The 23,258-nt window shown below is 45.9% G+C and overlaps 3 protein-coding genes across 4 annotated transcripts in view; 2 read left to right on the forward strand and 1 right to left on the reverse strand.

The window, feature by feature from the left end:
* lama5 (laminin, alpha 5) overlaps positions 1-5,671 on the forward strand; it is a 72,613-nt gene extending 66,942 nt beyond the window's left edge. Inside the window, exons 69-80 of the mRNA XM_062391384.1 lie at positions 814-957; positions 1,085-1,215; positions 1,292-1,459; positions 1,777-1,906; positions 2,012-2,163; positions 2,291-2,483; positions 2,588-2,725; positions 2,813-2,966; positions 3,590-3,720; positions 3,980-4,073; positions 4,215-4,334; positions 4,467-5,671. Coding sequence (XP_062247368.1) covers positions 814-957; positions 1,085-1,215; positions 1,292-1,459; positions 1,777-1,906; positions 2,012-2,163; positions 2,291-2,483; positions 2,588-2,725; positions 2,813-2,966; positions 3,590-3,720; positions 3,980-4,073; positions 4,215-4,334; positions 4,467-4,603 — 1,692 coding nt within the window. The 3' untranslated portion in view covers positions 4,604-5,671. The remainder of the gene's footprint in view (positions 1-813; positions 958-1,084; positions 1,216-1,291; positions 1,460-1,776; positions 1,907-2,011; positions 2,164-2,290; positions 2,484-2,587; positions 2,726-2,812; positions 2,967-3,589; positions 3,721-3,979; positions 4,074-4,214; positions 4,335-4,466) is intronic.
* Positions 5,672-5,715: 44 nt separating this feature from the next.
* On the reverse strand, positions 5,716-10,097 carry adrm1 (ADRM1 26S proteasome ubiquitin receptor). Of its 2 annotated transcripts, none has more exons than XM_062391424.1 (10): positions 9,997-10,097; positions 9,115-9,332; positions 8,435-8,551; positions 7,677-7,887; positions 7,300-7,378; positions 7,015-7,151; positions 6,633-6,764; positions 6,385-6,542; positions 6,176-6,278; positions 5,716-6,079 (listed from the first exon to the last, which is right to left on the reverse strand). In XM_062391424.1, the coding sequence occupies exons 2-10, from the start codon at positions 9,322-9,324 to the stop codon at positions 5,991-5,993; spliced, it is 1,236 nt and encodes a 411-aa protein (XP_062247408.1). In that variant the 5' UTR covers positions 9,325-9,332; positions 9,997-10,097; the 3' UTR covers positions 5,716-5,990. The 2 variants fall into 2 exon arrangements, with proteins under 2 accessions (XP_062247408.1, XP_062247407.1); XM_062391423.1 differs by having other exon boundaries at positions 7,300-7,381.
* A 66-nt stretch (positions 10,098-10,163) lies between these two features.
* Positions 10,164-23,017, forward strand: dnajc5ab (DnaJ (Hsp40) homolog, subfamily C, member 5ab). Its single transcript, XM_062391445.1, has 5 exons — positions 10,164-10,336; positions 18,829-19,006; positions 19,616-19,829; positions 20,270-20,441; positions 20,560-23,017. Exons 2-5 carry the CDS (start codon positions 18,900-18,902, stop codon positions 20,655-20,657), a joined length of 591 nt encoding a protein of 196 aa, XP_062247429.1. The 5' UTR covers positions 10,164-10,336; positions 18,829-18,899; the 3' UTR covers positions 20,658-23,017.
* Positions 23,018-23,258: the final 241 nt, after the last annotated feature.

Genomic DNA, 23,258 nt, shown 5'->3' on the forward strand with positions numbered 1-23,258 from the left:
TTAAGGAGCAGTGACGTTGATTGATGATGATGATGATGAATCTCCGGGACCTCGTTCTTATTTGCATAATGAAGTTTATTACAGAGAAGTTAACAGGTCAGGACGGACACCATGATATGACCGGAGACATCTGCCTTCCTGATGCCCCACAGGGATTCTTATAGAGATGTTTCCCTCAAACTAGAGAGGAAGTGACATCACACATGGTCTCTGACTAGATGAGGGCTTGATTCATACCTAAAGTTGAAGACGCCTGTTGAAGAACATTCCTTCTTTACCAATCCATAGCAGGTCAGAGATCATTCCAAAAAGGGAGAGAACAACGAGAAGCATATGGAATAATATTTAACAAGTCTGAGAATTAAGGATTCAAGACGCAGTAGATGTAAACATGTCCTTCTGGTTTATACCAGGTTAAAAAGATCTATCAGCTGAATAGACGACACCTTCCAAGGTAGTTTAGTCAAATGAAGATTGTGAGGAGCAGTTTGGAAACGAGTGATAGACGATGAAGAACTGTTTCCTCTCTGTTGACAGAACATGGAGTCCAACCAGGAGGTGCTCGTGTAGAACCTCGTTGCACCTTCTCTAGTCCACACAGATTAGAACCTCATCAATGAGCCGTCACATGGTTTCACCTCCTGCAGAGTTTCTTCACTGTTTCTGAACCTGAACAGAAGATGTTGTGTCAGAAGATAAAAGATGTTTTCCACCACAGCTCGTTCTGTCTCTTCTTCACCAGTTAGTTGAGAAGGTCATTGATTCTGAGCTCAATGGAAGCAGCTTCTTCTCTGACCTGCTCTGTTCCCTCAGGTGGCTCGTGAAGCTCACTTCTCCGGTCAGAGCTTCTTGGATCTGGCTCTGACCAACGTCCCGAGCCTCAGGGACAACTTCTACGTCAGCTTCAGCTTCAGGACCGACAAGAAGGAGGGGCTCATGTTCTACCACCAAGATAAGGTTCAGACAAGCCTCCACCACGTTCTGTTGCCTCCATGCTTCTTCTCATTTCTTCAGTCCACAGCTGTGTGTCTGTCCCTGTCCCTCTGGTGACTTTGTCTCACACGGGCCGGTTGAATCTGTGCAGGACGGAGAGTGTGAAGTTCTCCTGAACGAGGGCCGGGTGGTGGTGAGAGCCGACAAGAGGGAGATCGTGACCCTGAAGACGTACAACGATGCCAACAGCCACTACGTCTCCATCTACATCAACACCACCGGGTAGGACGCGTCTGTAGATCACTGACCTGGAATCAGAGTGTCCAGACTGTCTGTTAACTGTCGCTCACGCCTCCAGGATGCGTCTGTACATGGACGACGTGCTGGAGAAGGGCAAGGAGGGAATCCGTATCAACACCAGGGGGCGCTCACCGCTCACCTCAGGGGTCAGCACCTTCCTGGGAGGAACGCCCGACCAGGCCAGCACCAACCTCACCGGGTGCATCAGCAACGTGTTCATCAAGAGGTGAGAGCAGCACCAGAGAACCCACTGGGATCAGACCTCAGTCTGTTAGAGCTGAACTGGATCCAGGTTGAGATGAGGTTCAGATTTCAACTGGGTCCAGTTGAACATTCTTCAGGATCCAGTTTGAAAAATTATAATTCAAAAAGGTTTGTAGCTTCAACAGAGAACCAGAACCAGTTCTGATGTCATCACGTGAGGAGCTCGTGTTTCTACACAGCCAATGAGACCAGGACGATTTATGATTTGTGATTTGTGATTTGTGATTTCTGATCGTCTGCTGAGGAGTTTGAAAACGTGTCCACGCTTCTCCTCCTCAGGGACACGAGTCCTCAGGCGGTTCAGAACCTGCTGAAGGTGAACGAGAACGTGAACGTCCCTCTGGGTTGTCCCGCCGCCGCCAAGCCTCAGCAGATCCTCGCTGCACAGCCCAAACACAACAAAGCCAAGGTGCACACACACACACACACACACACACACACACACACAGTAACACACACACAGTAACACACACAGACACACACACCTGTAACTCATCACTCTCTGTCTTTCCAGAAGCACAAGAAGCCCTCGGGGTCTCGCAGCCGTAACACCAGGGAGTCGTGCCAGGGGGCGCCGTCGGACCAGGAGAGTGGAGCGACGCACTTCAGTGGCTCCGCCCACAACCACCAGAGATATGACGCTCTGCCCAGGTCGCTGAGCTCCATGTGAGTGCCCCCCCGCCCCCCCTCAGACCAGCAGAGTCAGCACATTTCACACTGTTAGAAGGAATCATTTAGGAATCTTGAAGTTCATGGATTATCTAACCCCCCCCCCCCCCCCGTCTGTGTGCAGGCCTCACATCTCCATGTCTCTGAGGATCAACTCCTCTGATGGCGTGGTGCTTCAGGCCGGCGGCGGGCCGAGCGGGGGGGCCGTCCTGACCCTCAGCGTGTCCGGCGGCCGCCTGCTGCTGCTGCTGGACGCAGGCAAGAGGAAGCTCAGCCTGCGCAGCCGCAGGAAGTACGACGACGACCGGTGGCACACGGTGAGTGGGCAGCTCAGGTCACGTGACCCCGAGTGTCTGCGTGGACGTCTAACCCCCCCGCTGTGTCGGCGTCTAACCCCCCCGCTGTGTGCGTGTCCCTGCAGGTGTTCGTGAAGCGCGAGGGACAGAAGCTCGTCCTGATCGTGGACGGGATCGACGCTCACTCCAAGAAGCTTCCTGGAGGAGACCGGGCTCGGGTCGCCGGGCCGCTGTATGTGGGAGGAGCTCCGCCCACACTGATGGTAAAACCCCGCCTCAACCCCCCCACACTTCTTCTTCTCTCTTGACTGCACCCACTGTAGATGTCTGTCTCGTTGTTTGACCTCCAGGCTCCAGGAGGCTTCACCGGCTGTGTGAGGGACCTGAGGCTGAACGAGGCCCCTGCAGGAAGCCCCTCCTTCAGCCAGGGGGCGGTGCCCTGCTTCCAGAACCCTCTGCAGCCCGGGGCCTACTTCTCTGGAGAGGGGGGGCACGTGGCTCTAGGTGATTATCATCAGACTGAGTGGGGTCAAAGGTCAGACACCTGTTCTCTGGACTGATGTGTTCTGACTGACTCTCTCCCTCTCCCTCTCCCTCTTCCTCTCCCTCTCTCTCTCTCTCTCTCTCTCTCTCTCTCCCTCTCTCCCGCCCTCTCCCTCCCTCTCTCCCCCCTCCCTCTCCCTCTCCCTCTCTCCCGCTCTCTCTCTCTCCCGCTCTCTCTCTCACTCCCTCTCTCTCTCCCTTTCTCTCTCTTCCTCTCTCCCTCTCTCTCCCTCTCTCTCTCCCTTTCTCTCTCTTCCTCTCTCCCTCTCTCTCTCTCTCTCTCCCTCTCTCCCGCCCTCTCCCTCCCTCTCTCCCCCCTCCCTCTCCCTCTCCCTCTCTCCCGCTCTCTCTCTCTCCCGCTCTCTCTCTCACTCCCTCTCTCTCTCCCTTTCTCTCTCTTCCTCTCTCCCTCTCTCTCCCTCTCTCTCTCCCTTTCTCTCTCTTCCTCTCTCCCTCTCTCTCTCTCTCTCTCCCTCTCTCCCGCCCTCTCCCTCCCTCTCTCCCCCCTCCCTCTCCCTCTCCCTCTCTCTATCTCTCTCTCTCTCCCTCCCTCCCTCTCTCTCTCTCCCTCCCTCCCTCTGCAGATGAGTCCTTGGTTCTTGGTCGGGATCTTGAGATCCAGTTGGAGGTTCGACCCGTCTCGGACTCTGGGCTCCTGTTGCATGCTGGGACATCAGCTGACCAGCACCTGAGTCTGGTCCTCAGTCAGGGAGAGGTGAGGATGAAACATCTCAGGAACACGTTCAGATTTGGACCAAAGGTTCAATGGGACTCACAGATTGACTGATCTGAGATCAGATTTGGGGGGTCAAAGGTCAAGGTCACTGTGACCTTAGCTTAGTCTGTAAAATACACAAGTAGCCTGAACATGAGGCAGTCAATGGAGACCCAATCAATCATTAACCACACCTGGTGTGTGTGTGTGTGTGTGTGTGTGTGTGTGTGTGTGTGTGTGTGTGTGTGTGTGTGTGCAGGTGACGGTCTCAGTAAACAGTGGTAAAGGTGAGTTCTCGGCCTCCTTCACTCCTGAGGAGCCTCTATGTAACGGACACTGGCACACCATCACAGGTGAGCTGACGTCACTGTAGCTGTTGTCTGTTGTGTTGTGTTGTGTTGTGTTGTGTTGTGTTGTGTTGTGTTGTGTTGTGTTGTGTTGTTTCCCTCTGGCCTGTTGTAACGCTCTTGCATTTCCTGTGTGTCGCCCCCCAGTGGTGAAGAAGAACAACGTCCTGCAGCTCCACGTGGACGCAGCCAGCGAGCTCAGTGTCGGGCCCAGACAGAGCCGCACCGCAGGGGCCGAGCAGAGCGTCTTCCTGGGAGGGAAACCTGGTGAGCTCCAGAGCTCCTTCAAACCACAACACATCTGATATCGTGTGTCATTATTTACCAGAGCAGTTGGAGATGACCTCTGACCTCCCCCTCTTTGCTCTGTAACACGTGGTTCTTATCTTCTTCCACCAGGAGGCGCCACTGTTCCCGGTCTGCCTGCCTTCCACGGCTGCATCCGCTCGGTGACGGTGAACCACAGAGCTGCCGTGTTGTCCAGGCCGCTCTCTGTGCACGGAGCAGTGGGAACACTGGGCTGCCCAGTCGTATAAACCAGTCTTATCTTCACATTCCACAACTGCAGATTAATGGTGGTGGGTGTCATGTTACTGTAGCTAATTTAAAATATATATTAATATTTATTGTATATTGTCAGAAAATATATATTTTATAATTCCGTTTGTCGTCGCATTAGTGCTGGTTTGTTTTTGTGTTGCAGGTAGAGATGCACTGACACGATTTCAAATCTAAATTCATAAATCAATGAGTGTTTCATATATTCAATTTAATCGATTAGTGTCAAGTTGTAAATAAACACAACGCAGATTGATTCTCCTACTTTTCCCTCATCAGTGAAGAATTGATTTTAGCTCTGATAATCTTCCTGTGGCTCCAAAACTGTGTTCCTGAGTTGAACTGTATTGAGGCACAGGATGTTAACATCTGTGTGTTACAGAGAATATTAAGAATGATCCTGAGTCTGTACACTGTGACCCTCTGAAGGGGGACGCTGCCTCTGACACTGACCTGGACTCAGATTTGAATCATTACCTTTTAACACACTGGTGATATTTGATCTTCCAAATCAGTTTCTGCAGATTTCACCAAGTTAAATTTAAGACTTTTAAAACCATAACGAATGAGGTTGAAGATAAATAACTTCTGAGACGGATCAGAAGGAACTCCAGAGTCTGGATCAGTTAATAAGTGAAGGTGGAGTAGCAGAGGAGAGGAGAACCTGGAAACACCACGTTGTTTCTCAGGATCTGAATCAGGCTGAGTGACCTGAGATCAGTGTGTTCATATCTGTATCACTCACAAACCCTGTAGAAGATTGTGTTCATATCTTTCAGTTTTTTCACAAATCAAACGTATTTGAAGTTTTTTCTTGCTTTGCTTTGTGATAACGAGTTTCACTTGTTGAGTCAAATCCACGTCCCAGTGGTCGAGCTGTCCCATGAGCAACTCCGTCTGTCCTCTGTCCTCTGTGTAAACATGTACCCAGTGTGTGTGACGCGTGTTGTATAACCTTTTAAAAACATCTCACAGAAAGAATAAGCTGCCCCCCCCCTCACATGTGTTGTAAATGCATTTCTAAATAAAGGATGTTTTCATATAAACCTCACTCGTCGTTTCTTTCTGTTCGGCAAAGATGAGACGGAGCTTTTATCTTAGTTGATTTTATTTATTAAGGATGAACTCAGGCTCCTGAAGTTTTTACAACAGAAACACAGAAAGAAAAGAAACATCACATTTAAGGCTGAGTCCTCAGTTGTGTATAAAAGTCTCCTTCAGAGTGAAACAGTCTGCATGAGGTCAGAGGAGGAGCTGGATCCGCTCTGTGCCTTTGGTTTAGGAAAGTACCAGAGCACCTGGAAGAGAGGGAGAGAAACTGAAAGAAAGGAGAGCAGGAGTCCCAGGAGTTCAGCAGCTGGAGCTCTAATCCAGACTCATGTCCTCGTCGTCCTCCTTCTTGTCCTTCGAGTCTCCTTTACTGCTCTGCATGGCACTGGCAAACGCCTCCACATCTGAGGAGGGCAGAGCAACAGAAACGTTAGGACATGTATTCAAAGAAGAAAGGGAGGGAGAGAGAGAGAGAGAAGAAGGGTAGAAGAGTGTTTCACCTCCTCTGTTGGCGGCGTCCACAGCGCCGGCCGGCAGACCGAACTGAGTCATCAGGGGCCCGAGCTGCCCGGAGGCCAAGGCACTGCTGAACATGCTCATCGACTGGAGGACCAATCACAGGAGTTATTACAGTTCAGGTACTAACTGGACCTGGTTCTAGTTACTGATCCACGTGGAGATACTAGTGACAGTAGTGATATGATCCTACCTGCTGGAACTGAGGAGAGTTCAGAGTGTTGGGGATCTCCTCAGCGCTCTGAAGTAGACTCTCTCCACTGGGGAGGAAGGGCAGGAGCCTCTGCTGGACCTCAGCATTAGTGAGGATGGGAGCCATCATCTCGGGGGTGCAGACACTGGCCAGATCCACTGGAGAAGAGAGGAGGAGCTTCTGTTTGAATCTCATCCCTGGATTCATCTCCCTCTAATAACCCTGCTCTGAGTCTGACTCCCCCTCACCTGCTGATCCTGGAGCAGACGCCGTGGCTGCGTTCATGGTGGCCAGGATGCTCTGAAGGTCACTGAGCTGGATGGGCTGGTGGGAGCCAGGACTTCCAACGGAGGCTGGGACCAGAGGAGTCTGAGCTGAGGCTGCAAACAACAAGGAGGTGTTCAGATATACAGGATTATAAAACATGAAGGAGCAGATCAGACAAATCAAGACCCATACAGTAGATTCACATTCAGAACGGTGACCAGGTGCTGACGGTTGAGATGTTCTCTACAGCAGGACGAGTCCCGACCTTCAGCCAGAGCCAGAGGACACCGACAGAATGAATCCATCTGTGCTTTTCTGTTGTGTTTCTGAATGAGTGAGTCAAACTCCAGGGAATGTGTGTACCTGGTGTGGAGGGAGCCACAGTAGTGGGTGACACAGCTGAGGCAGCGGGGGTCACGGGGGTGGTGGGGGCCTGAGAGGAGCTCAGTCTGGGGGCTCCGCCTGATGAAGGAGTGGCTGCTGCTGATTGGCTACGAGAACTACAAGGAGGGTGGGGGGGGGACAGAGTTCAGGGAGGAAAACACATCTCACAACACGTAGTAGATGTTTCCTAACATCTCCTACATCACAGCTTGTGAGGAGCTCAGTGATGTGAGTGGATTCTGGTTCACTCCGGTTCAGTCTCACCTGGATGAGGAGCTGCTTGTAGCCGGTCCCCCCCCGCCCAGCAGGTTGGCGAGTCCTGGTCCTGCTAGAGCTCCCAGGCCTCCTTAGACAGACGCACACAAATCAAAACACACGTCCAAACTGCTCTGTGATTCTTATTTGTATTTGGGCTTTTACCTTTTTACTGTCATATTTCTAATTAACTGTATGAGGTTGAAAGTAAATAACTTCAAGAGTCGGGTCTTTGAGCTTTAATAACATCCATCTTAAATAAACACATTTCCCATGATATGTTGTTTGGAGTTACTAACTAGAAAACACTTTTCTTTGTGTTATAAATCAATTGTGGTTTTTTGTGTGTGTCGCAGGATAATTACAAAATAACTAGTGAAGCTTACCCAGTCCACCCAGTCCGGTTGGTCCAATCAGCTGCATCAGCTGGTTGTGGCTCATATTTCCCAGTAGGTTTTGCAGGCCTCCCTCTCCTCCCAGCGCTGAGAGTTCATGGCCACTGCCCCCCCCGCTGCCTGGCGCCCCGGGAATGGGGGGGTTGTTCAGGTACTCGTTCACCTTACGGCAGTTCTCCTCGTCCTTGTCCGTCTTCGGCTCCTGATGGAAGCGAGACACAAGAGACACCCGGGGAACCAGAGTGGAATTATCTTCACTGGCTACGTGGGAATATAGAAATAAACTATGTAAAATATGAATTGTGTTTTATCCTTTAATAAACTACTGGATTATCTACATTACTTAAAAAATACAACAGAGAACATATTGTTATAATAAAAAGTCAGGACACAACATTTTGAAATGTCAAAGTATGAAGACACAAGGTGTTAAAATTAAATGTTGGTTGAGCTGCAGGTGGAACTGGTTATTAATAAGCACCGTCTGTATTTTTCCAGCCATCTGTTGAGAAACAGGCCTGTTTGGCTCAAACATCACATAAAGGACAAAATAAATATTGAATACACTGTTTACAGCCATGCACGCTGTCATCATGGGTTTAATAACCTCCTTCTGCCTCACTCATCACTCCCATTCCCTCTTGTTTCATTTTTCCATTTAACCTTCAGCTGCCTGAGCACAATAGAAGCAGCTGTCACTCATTCACACAGTCTCCAGCTCTTCTCCAGGTTCTTCTTCTTCCTCTCACCTGCATCCAGAAGAACAGTCTCTTGGATCCGGCTTTGAACTTCAGCACATAGACGCGTCCCGTGGTGCACTGGCTCACACGCTTAAATTCACAGTCATCAGGGAAGATGATCAGGTCCTGGGACATGGAAGAAAACATGAGACACTCGTGAGACAGCGGAGGAATTCAGGGGAGGCTGCGCTGATCTAAAAAGAACTGCAGCTCTAAAATATTTAAACTATGAAATAAACAAAATTTACTAAACCAGCTTGCAACTCACTGCTGCTGACCACAGTTCAGAAAAGTCTAAATATACATGATTACTTACAAGCAGTGAAATCTCCCACCCATAGAAATAATGTTTAAAGAATCCTTTGTCATAAGAATTGCTTTATTGATATTTGCATCTAAAAGGCAGATTTCTTGGACTATTCTTAAAACCGGATATATGTCACTTTTACTATAAAATTTGTATGGTACTTGTTAGGGAGATGACAGTAGAGATGACATAAAGGCAAAAGAGATGAATGGGACACTGTGGCCCCTGTGCATGTAACTTTGTGAAAACAAAGAACAATGGCCTTGTTGTGAATCTAAAGCAATAATTTCCAACTATCAAGCTGGGGTGGGAGTTTCGTTAAAATGTCAAGTGGACAAAAGACAGATCAAAATGCAAATGGAGGTGGTTTAAAGTGTCTCACATCATCCACGTTGGCATTGGTCCTGTCCTTCCAGCAGAAGTGGATCAGCGAGTCGTCCGACTGCTGGACGTACACCGTGCCCTTGCGTTTGTCCGGCGTCACCACGTTTCCCTTCAGGGTCATTTTACCGGCTCGGAACTCCACCAGATACTTGCTGGAGCTTCCTCTGGTGCCACTGGCCAGACTGGGAAAGAGAGCACCTGACGACATCTTCAGATCTGCACCCAACAGAAACAGAGAGGACATGTTACTGCACAATAAACTGCACAAGTGTTTCTGAAATGTGGGGCGAGTGTTTGATGTTTAAAACTAAAGTAAACGTGACTTGGTTATAATTGATAAAAATCCAACACTTCAAACTCTAATGTAAACATCTGAATTAGTTTAATGAGTATTATAAAGTACAGATTCACACTGATTCAGCCCATAGTCACAACAATTAAATTCAATAATCTGCTTTTTAAATATTTAAATGTGTTTTAATCCACTTGTTCCGTGTTTGACACAAGCCGCTTCTCGTCGGTCTCACTGGTCCTGGGTCTGTTTAATCTGGAGCTGACACCGGAAGTGTGATAAATGAAAGTCTCTGAAACATCAACTACAAGTTTAAAACACAAATCAGCTGTTTGGGGCCAGGACGCGATTTAAACCGAAGCTAACTGAAGTAGCCGTTAGCCTGTTAGCTGGCTAGCCTGTTAGCAGTGAAGACTTTTGGGCTGAGTCAATGCTAACGTTAGCCCGTGACGAGGCTAACTCGAGGAGCAAACAGGGTCTGGTGACGGGTCGAGTCAGAGGGTTGAACCGCAGCGGGAGCAGCTCGGGGTGTTTATAAAACCACAGCAGCAGATCTGAGAAGTTTAAATCACAAACTTCTCCACAAACCTCGAGTTGGTGAGTTGGTGCGTTAGCTTCTCTTCTTCTTCTTCTTCTTCTTCTTCTTCTTCTTCTTCTTCTGCTTCTTCTTCTTCTGCGCGTCGCTCCTCCAAAACGTCACTAGCTCGCTGTCGCGGGGGCGAGCACGCAGCAGGAGAGTGGGCGGGTTTCCACGGAGCGCTGAGCCGTGACTGACAGCTCGTTCCCTCCCGGTGCGGCCGCTACCTCCGTGATCCTCTACCGGCGGTCGGACTCTTCTACCGGCGGAACGAGCAGCGCGACTGGGATGCGAGTGGTGTGACCCCCCGCTGAGAACCAGAGCACGAGGAAGAGGAGCCGGAGCAGGAAGGTGAGCAGCGCGCACCGTTAGCTCGACATGCTAACACCACCCAGCTTTACTGCCCTTGGATTAGTTAGCATGCTAAGTGCTAGCTGCTGTGTTCAAAGCGGGCGCCCCGCACCGTGCGTGCGAGCTAGTTTGTAAGTGTGTAAGTGTGTGTTTGTGTGAGAGTGAGTGCAAGTGAGAGAGAGTGTGTTTGTTCGTGACAGTGTGTTTGCAGTGCGTGTGTGTCGTGTACGTGTGGTGTGTGTTTGTGTGTGTGTGTGTGTGTGTGAGAGAGAGAGAGAGAGATTATCCGCTTTGATTCCCGAGCCTACCGGTATTTTCCCGTTACGTCACGACCCGGTCCTCCTGCAGGGATCAGGGTGAGGGCCGGCGGACTGGATTCAGACCCGGTCCTCCTGCAGGGATCAGGGTGAGGGCAGGCGGACTGAATCCAGACCCGGTCCTCCTGCAGGGATCAGGGTGAGGGCCGGCGGACTGGATCCAGACCCGGTCCTCCTGCAGGGATCAGGGTGAGGGCAGGCGGACTGGATCCAGACCCGGTCCTCCTGCAGGGATCAGGGTGAGGGCCGGCGGACTGGATCCAGACCCGGTCCTCCTGCGGGGACAGGGGGGGTTGAGTCCACAACACACTGGAGCCAAATCAAATAGGACTGAACCAGCTGGTGACTCATTCTTCAGATGTGGTGTGTGTGAACCAACCTGCTGTATTTACATTTGGATTCTTATGATGACAGTGGAGAACCTGTAGCCTTCACCTCCTCCAGTGACTTGAGGACGTGTCTCCCAGTCTGTGTCCAGGTGTGATCAGGGACAGGTCGTCTCCAGGTCGTGTCCAGACACTCAGAGGACAGGTCTTCAGCCTGAGGCCTCAGGGACTCCACAGGCCTTAGGTTTCATTTCTAACCATGTGAACGTGTTCTTCTCCAGCACGTTAACACAAAAACACATGAGTCAGTTTCATTCTGCAGTTCAGTCTCTAAAGACACATTTGACCAGATCATAGAGTTGTGTGTGAGTCAGCTGGTGTGTGTCCGGGCTGGTGAACTGGGTGATGGGGGGGATGATGTCACCAGTATGAGCTCTGGTGGTCGTCAGTGACTCATTTCAAATCCAGTCACTTCAAACCAGGTCACATGTAGAAACCAGTAGAGGGTCAGAGAGGGAGATGCACCAGTTACACTGAGAGTACTCACACGTCCTTTCAGCATCAATCTGAATGATATCATTTGGAGACTGGATCAATGACTTCATCTATAATAATGTATTTTAGTGACATGGTGCTTTTAACTGTTCACATCCAGCAGGCAGTGAACAGAGCAAGCAGAGGAAATCAAACTCATATTTGAGAAGTTGGAAACAAATATTAGTACTACATACTCTAAACACGTATTTTGAAAGCAGTGTAATTGATCTGTTCTCTTCAGTGTGAAGGGCTGAAGCTTCATGAAGCTGTGGAGCAGTTTCCTCTCCGTGTCTCTGCTGTGACCCCTGAAGCCTAAAATGACCCCTCAGCTGGGATCCCCCTGTGACTCTGGTGTTTGGTTCTGATGTTTATATTCTGTCATGACAGAGAGAATATAAACATCGTGTTCAGGCTCCGACATTAGAATCAAAGCAGACGTTGAACCTGTTGTTCTGTTCAGGTTTGTTTTCTGAGGAGAGTTCTTCTTCTCCAGGGAGCTGGACGCAGATCTCAGGTCTGTGCCCAGTCCACATGTCTGTTCTGCACTTCTGTAGCAGGAATTTCCATCAGCTGTCTGAAGGCTGACTGCACTTAAAATAGCTCCATCATTTTCATCATCAATACATTTATGATTTTGTATTTTCTCTGATTGATTGTTTTGTCACAAACGTGTGAAACATCTTTGTAATAATTCCCAACAGACCAAGGCAACATCAATATTCTCCAGTGATTGTTTTAAAAACCTGAGTTGGTTTAATAAATATTTGTTCAGCAAAAGCTCTCACCATCACCCACATGTGTATTAATCCTAATCAGACAAACCACTGCTCACCTGAAGGAAACCAGTTGTTGAATAAGAGATGGTGGCTGCTGCCCCCCCCCCCCCCGGTCATGAGTCTGGTCACGTGTGTCCTGTGGGCGTGACGCTGTGAACGTCCCGTGGTTGAAACTCAGTCACATGCAGATGTCCACTTCCTGTTTCTGTTTGGACCTCAGCAGACTTCAGGTCTTTACGTTGGTAGACTCCGCTGCCCTGTTAGTGTGTGTGTGTGTGTGTGGGGAGAGCGTGGCCTAGGGGATAGAGCGGGTGCTCTGCAACAAGAAGGTTGCCGGTTCGAATCCCACTCTGTCCAATCTGCATGCCTAAGTGTCCTTGGCAAGATACTGAACCCCTAAATGGCCCCACAAAAATGTTGAGTGTTCTAAAAATGTAAGTTGCTTTGGATAAAAGCGTAAGCTAAATGACATGTAATGTAATGTAAATGTAATGTGTGTGTGTGTGTGTTTGTGTTAGTGTGTGTGTGTGAGTGGAAGTCCATTGAGAAAGTGACTGCATCACAGACAGTAACTAATGAATTGGATTGACCATTGTGCTTCTCTGTGCCGAGAGAGAGAGAGAGAGAAAGTGTGTCTGTGCGTGTGTCTGTGTGTGTGTGTAATTTGTATATATAGTCAGTAACCCTTGCTCTAAATCATGGCCCCTCGTTAGCTTAATTTAATCTCTGCATTATTTGAAGAAGCAGCTTAAGTCATCATATTTATTTTACTATGCTCAGCCGCCCACCACAGGGAATAAGAAGTAGGTCAAAGGTCACTTGACTCACAGTTTTGCCTTCACCTTGTGTCACTGCTGACACCGAACCGACACGTATACACACATGCAGAGAGTGAATGCACAACACATAGAACACAACATGTATCACAGTCTTGTGCGGTTGTACACTCACAATCACAAACTGATTTCCCCTCATGACTTGTTGTAAAGTCAGATTCTAAGAGTTGTGTACTTTCCTCTCTCCTCCTGTCCGTCATACGTGTTAGACAGACTGTCAGACTCACATTTTTATGGCTTGCCCCTTTTCCCAACCCCTGATATAGCGTATTAAACTAGTGAAAATATCAATGCAAATATATTTTACACATCCAATGCTGTATTTCAAACAAAGAGCCTTACAATGATATAAAACAATGCAATGTGATCAATTCACACTTTTTAAAATCTGAAACCAAGAAATGTTTCAGCTCTTCAGCTCTGCGTAGAACTCTCAACATGTTTCCAGCTCTTTAATATTAATAATAATTGTGTTTATAAGCAGCTAAAATCTGAGCTGCGTGGAAAGAGCTGGAGAGAATATGATTGTGTGTTTGTGTAAAATGCAAACAGTACAGGAAAGTGATCCCATAAGTCTGTCCTCTATATATTCCATAGATTTATTGGCAAAAATAGTCTGTAAGGCTGTATTTGTATTTTTCTCAGGAAACGTCTTATAATACTATTGCAATTTAAATGGTGAAATGAGGAGGAAGGAGGACGAAGTCAAAGGAAACATTTGAGAAGATGAGAAGAAATTGAAGAGGAAAAGAAAGAAAAGAAAATGTGTTAAAGCGATGGTGTGACCCGTTAATGAGGAAAGAGAGGGAGGTGAGGAAAGTGTGATGTTGTCAGGAGTGAGGGAGGAGAAGTGATGAGGAGGAAGAAGAGGAAGAAGAGGGAGACAGCTCATTTAACAATCTTTTGATAATATTGCAACCTGATGTTATTTTGAAAAAGCTTATTGCTCATTAAACTCAATAATAAATAATACACAAATGGATACAGCATTTAAAATATACATTATTTTAATTATTAAAAATCTCTGTGTATAAAATGTGGGAAACACAGACGTGATGGTTCTATTGAGCCAAGAGTCCAAAATCCAAAGTGTCTCTCTGTAAGTTAGTAAAAGGTTTCACAAAGTCAGAAACCACTATTCACTTCAGTCCGATTAATATGAAAAACATAACGATGAACATGCTGCTAGTGACCACCACCCCCCCCCCTCCCACCAGCACCAGCACCACCAGCACCAGCACCTGATAACACTCCATGTGAAACCCAAACTAACAAATCAAAGGAAACAATGGAACCGACACATGAAGCTCGTTCAGACTCAGATCAGTGTGCAGGCGTCTGTATACTCTCCTCCTGGCACAAGGTGTGTGTGTCTGTGTGTGACTGTTCGTGTGTGTGTGTGTGTGTGCACACAGACAGCAGCTGGTGGTGCAACAATGCTGACTAATGATCTACGTCTCCCCTGCTGAGCAGCAATAATCAGAATCAGAATTCTTTTTATTGCCATGTATATTTGCACATACAGGAAATTGCCTTGGAAAAGGAACAGCTCAGAATAGATGAGAGCAGAGTGGTGTTGTATTGTTGTGTTATTGTCTCAGTGTTGTGTAGCCCCCTGATACAGAGAAGCTGCAGGTTGTTGTGTAGCAGGCTGTTCTTGTTGACACTGAACCAAACACTGCGTGTCGCTGCCTCAGTGTGTGACTTTCAGAAAGCATGCCGGCCTTCCAGAATCACACGTGTGACCTCTGTCCCACCGACCCGCTCTCCCTGGGACACAGACCTCAGTCTGGCACCGTCACTAGCTGGAAGTCGTCTTTAAGATGGAACAACTAGTTTCTCACTCCAGTCATGTGTGGGCCGTTTACACAGGCAGCTGGTCCTGTTGGTTTGAAAGCTCTGGAGTTGTGTGTTAGTCTGGATTAACACAAACTCAGGCTTCTGGAGACGATGACAAAGACAGTTCCAGATTTGTCTGATTTGTCTGACACTTTTCCAGAAGACCACAAAGCCCCTCACGATAGTTCTGAATGGATCATGTATTAGAAGTGTTGCTGACCTTCCTCTGGTCAAGATAAGTGACATTATCTGAAGACCCTCAGATAGCTCAGTGACCCAGCAGTGACCTGTGACCAGTGACTCGTGAGAGGTTGTGTGTTCAGACTCTTCAGCTGCAGAGTCCGTCTCATTGGCTGAGCTCCTGAGAACCTTTGAGCAGCCGCAGCTCACTTCCTCTATTCAAACCTGATGGTGACACATGATGTGCTGCCGTCAGTCGAACGAATGCTGTTCACAAGTTCATCTGCTCTTATGAAAACCATATCTCAACCACGCCCCGAGGAGATTTCCTCATCTTTGCTGGAGCTGTTCAGTTGAAGTCACAGATTCACAGATTCCATGTTGTTGGTCTCTGGGACCTCTGCTTGGGAATGTGATCGCTCAGGAACAAGAGAATCACTTGGACACGGATGAATTTATTATATTCAGTCGTCTCAAAGGTTCTGGTGGCCTCAGGATTCATGTTCCTGTCTCATGCAGCTTGTAGGGAAGTTCATTCACATGATCCTCCGAAGGTTCGATTTCCTAAGTTGTGAAACCGTTGTCCTGACTTCAGAGTTTTGCTTTGGAACTAACATGAAGGCTGTAAACCACATAAATATATATATGTGTATATCATGTTATGTGAGAGGATTTCTGTACACACAGGTACTGTACTTTATGTACAACCAATACTGTAAAGCTGCAATCTATACATAATAACTAGATCCATAAACACACACACCTGCGTCTATGCTCTTGTGTTCAGTGTTATTAATGAAGCCGTCACCCTGAGGACACACACAGCTCCGTCCATGATTCAGCTGTTTGATTATGTTTTGTTATGGAGACAATATTAACATCATCAGAACCATGACCACACGCAGTGACCTTTGACCCTGAGCTGACGTGGCACTGGGTTGTGATGAGAGGAGCATGTTCACCCTGGGTTCGATCCAGAGAAGAACCCTTCTGGTTCTAGTACCTGAGTTCTTAATGCAGAGTCCCGGATGTTCTTTTTCTTTAATCATGTGATCTCACTGGGTTCTATAAATAGTCATTCTTTCTTGCTGGGTGCAGTGGCTACCAGTAGCACTTCTTCTTGTTCCTGTTGAATTCAGTGAGTGTTTCTGTTTTCATTTAGTTTCACTTGAAGTGAGACGGCTGAGTTGAGACCAGTTGAAAATTAAGATTCTGAAAAAACATAAGTATTTCAATGATAGAGGAAAATAAACGTACGAGAATTAATGAGTGAATATTTCAGATTTTAGCATGAAGGATTTGTAAGGTAATCATTTCGCTGGATTATAAAACAGACACACAAACACACAGGCACACAGACACACAAACGGACCAACAGACCAGGGTGAAAACATAACCTCCTTGGTGGTTATGTTTTCTGTAAATATCTGAAGGGATATCTTTAACTATCTTAATGAGGGGCCTGCGTTGGATGATATGCTGAAATGAATGTACAATGTGAAGGCAACAATCTGACCCACACACACAGACACACACACTGTATGACACAGACCACATGGTGTCATCCTCGCTGCAGCGTGTGTTCATTCTTTACGCCTTGTTGGTTCAGGTGAATCTGACTTTCTCAAAATCTCATTGGCTGCTGAATTATAGACAGAGTTTCTGTGCGCACACACACACACACACACACACACACACACAGACACACACACTGTATGACACAGACCACATGGTGTCATCCTCGCTGCAGTGTGTGTTCATTCTTTACGCCTCTTTAGGTGAATCTGACTTTCTCAAAATCTCATTGGCTGCTGAATTAGACAGAGTTTTGGTGCACCCACACACACACACCCACACACACACACACACACACACACAAACACACATACACAGATAATCCCTGACATTCTGACAAATCGCTCTCATTGGTTAATCCCAGTCAGGTGGTAGGTTTAACAGTGTGGTGACTGGTTAATCCGAGGCCCGGCAGTGTGTGTGTGTGTGTGTGTGGGGGGGGGGGGGGGGGGGGATAAATCAGTGTGTTTTGAGCCGGAAGCATTGTAGGGTTGCCATGGCAATAACACCCATCAGCTGCCCTATAGTGTTTAATAGAAACAGACACACAATTAGGATTTCATTCAGTGTTTTTTATGATATCTCTCTATTAAACAGAACACAACATATGAATCATATCATGTACAGTGTGTTTGTTAAAGTGTGTGTCTGTAAATACTGTGTTAATCCACACTGTGCCTTTTTCACATCCTTTGTGTGTTCAGGATTATCCTTGCACACACACAAACACACACACCCACACACATGGAATAACATGGCTCCAGTGTGATCATCATCATCATCAGAATTGATTGGCTATATTATAATCATCAGAGTTGGATGAGCTCTGTGAAGACGAAAGCTTCTTATTGTCTGTTGTTAGTGTCAGTGTGAGTCTGGTTTAGTGTCTGTGGGGCTGAGTTGGCTTAGTGTGGTCTGTAAACCCGCTAACCCCCCACCCACACACACACACAGACACACACAGACACACACCTGCTGTCTGACAGGTTGTATCAGCCAGTTCACAGCTCACACTTCACAAACCTGGATTCTGCTCCTCAACTTTCTTCTTCAGAAATATCAAACGTGCAGATGAATTATTCCAGTAGCAGATTTTTAACTCCCAGTTCCTCCACAGGGATCCTGACCAGTAGACATCCTGTCCGGAGCTGGTTTGTTCTGGTTGTGGGTGGGTGAGGTCTGTTAGTGAGTCTGGTTCATGAAGCTCATCGTGATGCCTGCTGCACAGGAACCACTCACTTCCTGTTGGTTCATCTCTGACCTGTAGAAACATGAATAATTAATTCACTCACATTCATCTAATCAGCTTTTACCTCGATTTGGCTTTAAGGTTCATTCTGTTCAATGAAACCACGACTTTTAAATCAGGAGTATTCCCACAGAGAACTCTGGTTCCAGCTGGAGCAGTTTGATAAGTTCCCTGTTCTGTATTTGTCCTAAAGGTTCTCAACTCGTCCTCTCGCTCACTGTGAAGGTTCCTCACCTTTCCTGCTGCTCTCTCACTTTGACTCGTTTTCACAAGGGAGTGACAGAAGAAAATGAAAAAGCTCAACTTTTGGTTGTATCTTTTTTTTTAGTTTTAGTTCACGATGTCTTAGACAGTTGCAAAGGTAAAAGATTTCACACCTTTTTCAAGCGGGTAGAGCAGGTGACCAGTAAACCAGTAGAACAGTAAACCAGTTCAGTATCTCATTGTCTCTCTCTCTGTGTCAAACCAGCCAGGTAATTATAATAAAGGTTATGGTTAAATTTGTTTATTTCAAGCCTGTTTTAAATTAATTAATTATGTTTTCTGATATTCTTTTATCAGATTAATCAACAAATCAATCATTAAATAGTTATTAATACTTTATTTTACTCTGTCCTTCTAACTTATAGCAGCTGTTTGCGTTTCACGTCACAAAATCTATGAATCATTAAAGAAATCTGCAGAATAATTGATAATCAGCACAATCACTGTCTCTTAATTTTCTCTAAAGCAAGATTAAAAAAGAAAGATGCAGAAAATGTAATTTATACTTAAACTAGGAAATGTATAAAATGTCCTTCTTTGATTTAAAGCTCATCAGCTCTTTTGTTTTTTCTGTTTTTCTTTGTCCCCGACAGGTGAGAGGCCGAGAGAGCGAGGGAGTGTGTGAGAGAAGTAAAGAGAGAGAGAGAGAGAAAGAGAGAGAGCCATGGAGCAGCAGAGGCAAAGGACTCTCTCCACATCCGGAGAATCTCTGTACCTGGTTCTGGGCGTGGAGAAGAGCGCCACCGCTGACGACATCAAGAAGTGTTACAGGTACACTACGTGTTGTGCACCACCAGGGGGCGGCAGAGGCCTGGGAGCGACTCTTAGTTGGTTTAAAGAGGGACAGGCTGATGGTTTATTTTTCATGATGTGTCCCTGGAGGAAAATGTAAAGTAAAACATCTAAAACTATATTTGAATATTGATCTTGAATTAGTTTTTAAAGGTTGTTGTCATTATTATCAGGTGCAGTGAAACTATATTAGACTTCTCTCCTGAGTCAAGATCCATAACAATAGAAACAGTAATGACATCAAAGCAGCATAACAAATATATTAATAATTTACATTCACACAAATTGGCAAAACATTATCATAATTATTATATTCAGAGAATAGAGGAAGGCATATTTAACAACTATCACTGAGAAAACATTGTTTCTGATTTATTCTCCTTCTCATTTCCACTTTATCCAAAATACAACTTCAACAGACGCCTTGAGGCAGATTTATACTTTCTGCATCGTCTCAATGGATCCACATCACAAACCTTCATCCAGATGTGCAGCAGCGTACCTGTGGACTTCTGTGTGTATTTATTTGTCCACAGGAAGTTGTCGTGTTGTCAGGGTGTCAGTGTTGTGTCTCTTTCTTTCCTACAGGAAACTGGCGTTAAAGTTTCACCCGGACAAGAACCCGGACAATCCAGACGCAGCGGAGAAGTTCAAGGAAATCAACAACGCCCACTCCATACTGGTGGACACCACCAAGAAGAACATCTACGATAAGTACGGCTCCCTGGGGCTGTACGTGGCCGAGCAGTTTGGAGAGGAGAACGTCAACACCTACTTTGTTCTGTCCAGCTGGTGGGCCAAGGTACGACTCGGGTTCACTGCTTCTCACTAACGTAGAAGGTTCCTCTCTCTCTCAAATCGACCAACCAGCAGAACCTTCCTCATGGAATCAAACACAGTTGATCCCCCACAACAGGAAAATGGTCTTTACCATTAAAACAACACTATTAATGAATAATTAACTTTAAATACATTTTCACCATCTAATTTAACCCATTATTAATCTTATTTCTTGTGTGTGTGTATAATAACATTCTATGGTGTTACACAGGCCACAGCAGTGATGTTTGATAGCAGCTGCAAAAAACACAAGAATTATAAAGATTAAATCTGAGAAAATAAACTACAACATGAATTTAAAATGCAGACACATGAAAAGTTTAAGATGTTATTTAGAATCCTGTGAATATGGTGATGACTCGTGTTTAACCCCCTCCCCCCTCCCCCCTCCTCCTCCCTCAGGCCCTGTTCGTCTTCTGCTGTCTGTCCACTGGCTGTTACTTCTGCTGCTGCCTGTGCTGCTGCTGTAACTGCTGCTGTGGGAAATGTAAACCTCGGCCGCCCATGGACCAGGAGCCCGACTTCTACGTGTCCCCCGAGGACCTGGAGGCCCAGATGACAGCTGACGAGAGAGGTGAGGGCGGGGGGGGGGGCGACTGGACGGGGGCCTCCTTCTTCAGACTCCTAACTTCTGTGTTTGTGGTTCAACTGGATGTTGTGTTGATTGTGTGTCTTGTGTGTGTTGTCCTCAGGTGGCGGCGAGCCCGTCGTCCTGCAGCCGTCTTCAGCCACAGAAACCACCCAGCTCACCGGCGACGCCCACCACAGCTACCGGACCGACGCCTACTAACCACACGCACACGTTAAGATCACACGTGACCTGATCCCCACTCAAATATCACAACCGTGACACTAACATGTTGCACGCACACTTAGAACGTCTGCAGTGGGGCTGTTATTATTTTTTTAATATTCAGATTTTATTCAGATTTTTAATGATCTTTTTAATTAAATTGAAAGCGAACACATTTATAAAATAAATACAAAATACATATTTGAATCATATTGAGGTTTGTTGATATTCAAATTCTGTTCAACCTCAGAATTGGGTGTTCCAACAGCCCTTATCTGCACCAGACACACATACACACACACACACATACACACACACACACACACACACACTCTGACAGTTCAGCCCAAACTTTTCCATCTGAATTTCAAACTGAGTTGAGAAGAGAAGCGAAGGAGAGAAAGAGAGAAAGAGACAGAGTTCAGTTCTTCAGATACAGGTCGACACACATGAGACACAATCTTTTCCTCTGGTCTGAATGAAATGATTTGTCTCGTTTATTTTATCGACTTTATTGATTGATGACTCTCAGCTCGTGAAGAGGATTTGAAATGGGTTGAGAACTGATTCAGGATCAAATTAACATCCCTACCTTTGAATCAGTGGAAAGCATCTGCCCCCTGCTGGGAGCTTCAGGTCAGAGTGTCTGTTTAGAATCCATCACTCCAGGACTCCAGGGAAGTTTGAGAGCTTCCTTTAATAACTGGTTTGTGTGCACTTGTGCTGGAAACCATGAATCAAACATCAGCTGTGAGTTTGTTTACATCCAGACTCTGTGGAAAGTTCCTCCTATTATCTACTGGCAGAGTAATCCCATTACTTCAGTTCCTCAGTATTAGAGCTGATCGACATGGAGGCTGATGCCAATACAGATATTAGGTTAGCTTTTTCGATACCATCATATACTTACAGGATTTACAGTGATTCCCTTGATGCTGTTTTCAAACCCTTATGACAGAGAAATGAGGCAGAGGTTTGATATTTAACAGTTTAACTATAAACTTTATTATAAATAACGATATTATTATAATAATAAGAAAGAAACCTTAACTACTCATTAGTTCTTCAGTGTCTCTCTAACCGCGTCTCTTCTCCTTCACACTGAATCAGTTGGCTGCTGCTGAGTCCAGAGTAATAATCATAAAGATCGTTACCAGCCCCGTTTTCTTTTTAATGTTTGATTAGTGTGACAGTAAAACGCTCTTCATGTCGTGTATGTTTAGATTTCACTGTGGGTTTCAAACCCTTTTCTTCTTCTTCTGTAGATTTGCTCTTTGTTCTCTCATGTGTGTTGTTAATGAAGGGAGGATCACCTGTATCCCAAGTCTTACTCGTTTGTGTGGCAGCGTTTTGTAGATTATTGGATTATCGTAGCATCTGGAGCAGTTTGCATCAATCAGACTGACTAGTTATATTTATAGTAAAGATTTTCCAGATGGACTTTTGTTTTGTAGTTTTTTCGTCACACGAGTTTCTCTCCAGCTCTGCTGGCGTAGAAGAACCAGGAACTTTGTGCTCGTTTGAATGAACTGTTTAATTTTTCTAATAAAAATCAAAAATTCAGAAAAAAACTTAGACTTACATCCAAGTAAACAATCGAACCTACATCCAACAACCTGGATGATCCACTGGCTGTATTTAGTATGATGACTACAGCAAACACATCAGTATGTATCATTCATATCATGACAATGTGCAATAAGAGCTAATCAACACTTCTCCACTTCCTGACTTCCATCAGCACTTTGAAAAGGTTCCAGAGAATCTGCAGCTTCATAAACATGTGCAAAGATTCCACCTGAAGAGAAATGAGATAAAGCTCAATCCAGTTATTAGACGTGTCCACCATCAAGTACCATCAATTCTGATTCATGTTTTGCTTTTTTCAATTTGTTTTTCAAATATGAATTCAAAAGATCTTTTCAAGTTTTCTGCAGATGCTCCGTTTTAACAGATTTCATGTGGAACTTCACTCGTTCCCTCGTTCCTCTGTTTGTCCTCCGCTGATTGAGAGTGAGACACAAGCAGCTGGAGTCAGGAAGCTTCCGTCAGTAGATCTACAGCATGGACAACCTGAACTGATGTGTGAACAGAGCAACAGATGATAATATTCAAGCATTATTTTATTTATTTTATTTTTCTTATCTTTTTAATATTGGATTAACTACTAGCTGGTAAGTGGAGGAGATGTATAGAATCCTAGATGTGAATCATATTGACCGTGTGAAGACAAAATGGCCGACCTGCTGTTTGTACTCTAGAGATGTGAGTTGTCTGTTGTTAGCGTGGATTCACACTTTGATGAATTAAGTATCTGATGTACTGATGTCGTAAAATAAATGTTCAGATGCTTCAGAGACGCTTTTCTCATTGTGTGTTTCTTTGTGATATTACATAAATATGATGATAACATAATAATGTGAAGTGTAGTTGAATATCATCGACATAGAAACTACAAGTTACTGTTGTGTCTTTTGATATCTAACAGAAGAGTTGATCACAAGAAGAGACCGGGGCCAAAGTCACTTACAAACAGGAAGTGACAGCGACGAGGGCCGACTGTGTGTCATGACTTGTTATCTTTAACCAGTAATGATA

The sequence above is a fragment of the Platichthys flesus genome, chromosome 7 (genome assembly GCF_949316205.1).
Source record: "Platichthys flesus chromosome 7, fPlaFle2.1, whole genome shotgun sequence".
Classification (NCBI taxonomy): domain Eukaryota; kingdom Metazoa; phylum Chordata; class Actinopteri; order Pleuronectiformes; family Pleuronectidae; genus Platichthys; species Platichthys flesus.

What these genes read in the sequence shown, in the direction of transcription:
- dnajc5ab (XM_062391445.1), top strand. Translation starts at nt 18,900, where the DNA reads ATGGAGCAGCAGAGGCAAAGGACTCTCTCCACATCCGGAGAATCTCTG. An exon ending in TGTCCAGCTGGTGGGCCAAG is followed by an intron (nt 19,830 to 20,269) that starts GTACGACTCGGG and finishes CTCCTCCCTCAG; the next exon opens with GCCCTGTTCGTCTTCTGCTG. An exon ending in GATGACAGCTGACGAGAGAG is followed by an intron (nt 20,442 to 20,559) that starts GTGAGGGCGGGG and finishes TGTTGTCCTCAG; the next exon opens with GTGGCGGCGAGCCCGTCGTC.
- adrm1 (XM_062391423.1), bottom strand. Translation starts at nt 9,324, where the DNA reads ATGTCGTCAGGTGCTCTCTTTCCCAGTCTGGCCAGTGGCACCAGAGGA. An exon ending in CCAATGCCAACGTGGATGAT is followed by an intron (nt 8,552 to 9,114) that starts GTGAGACACTTT and finishes TCCATGTCCCAG; the next exon opens with GACCTGATCATCTTCCCTGA. An exon ending in TGTGGCTCCCTCCACACCAG is followed by an intron (nt 6,765 to 7,014) that starts GTACACACATTC and finishes TGTTGTTTGCAG; the next exon opens with CCTCAGCTCAGACTCCTCTG.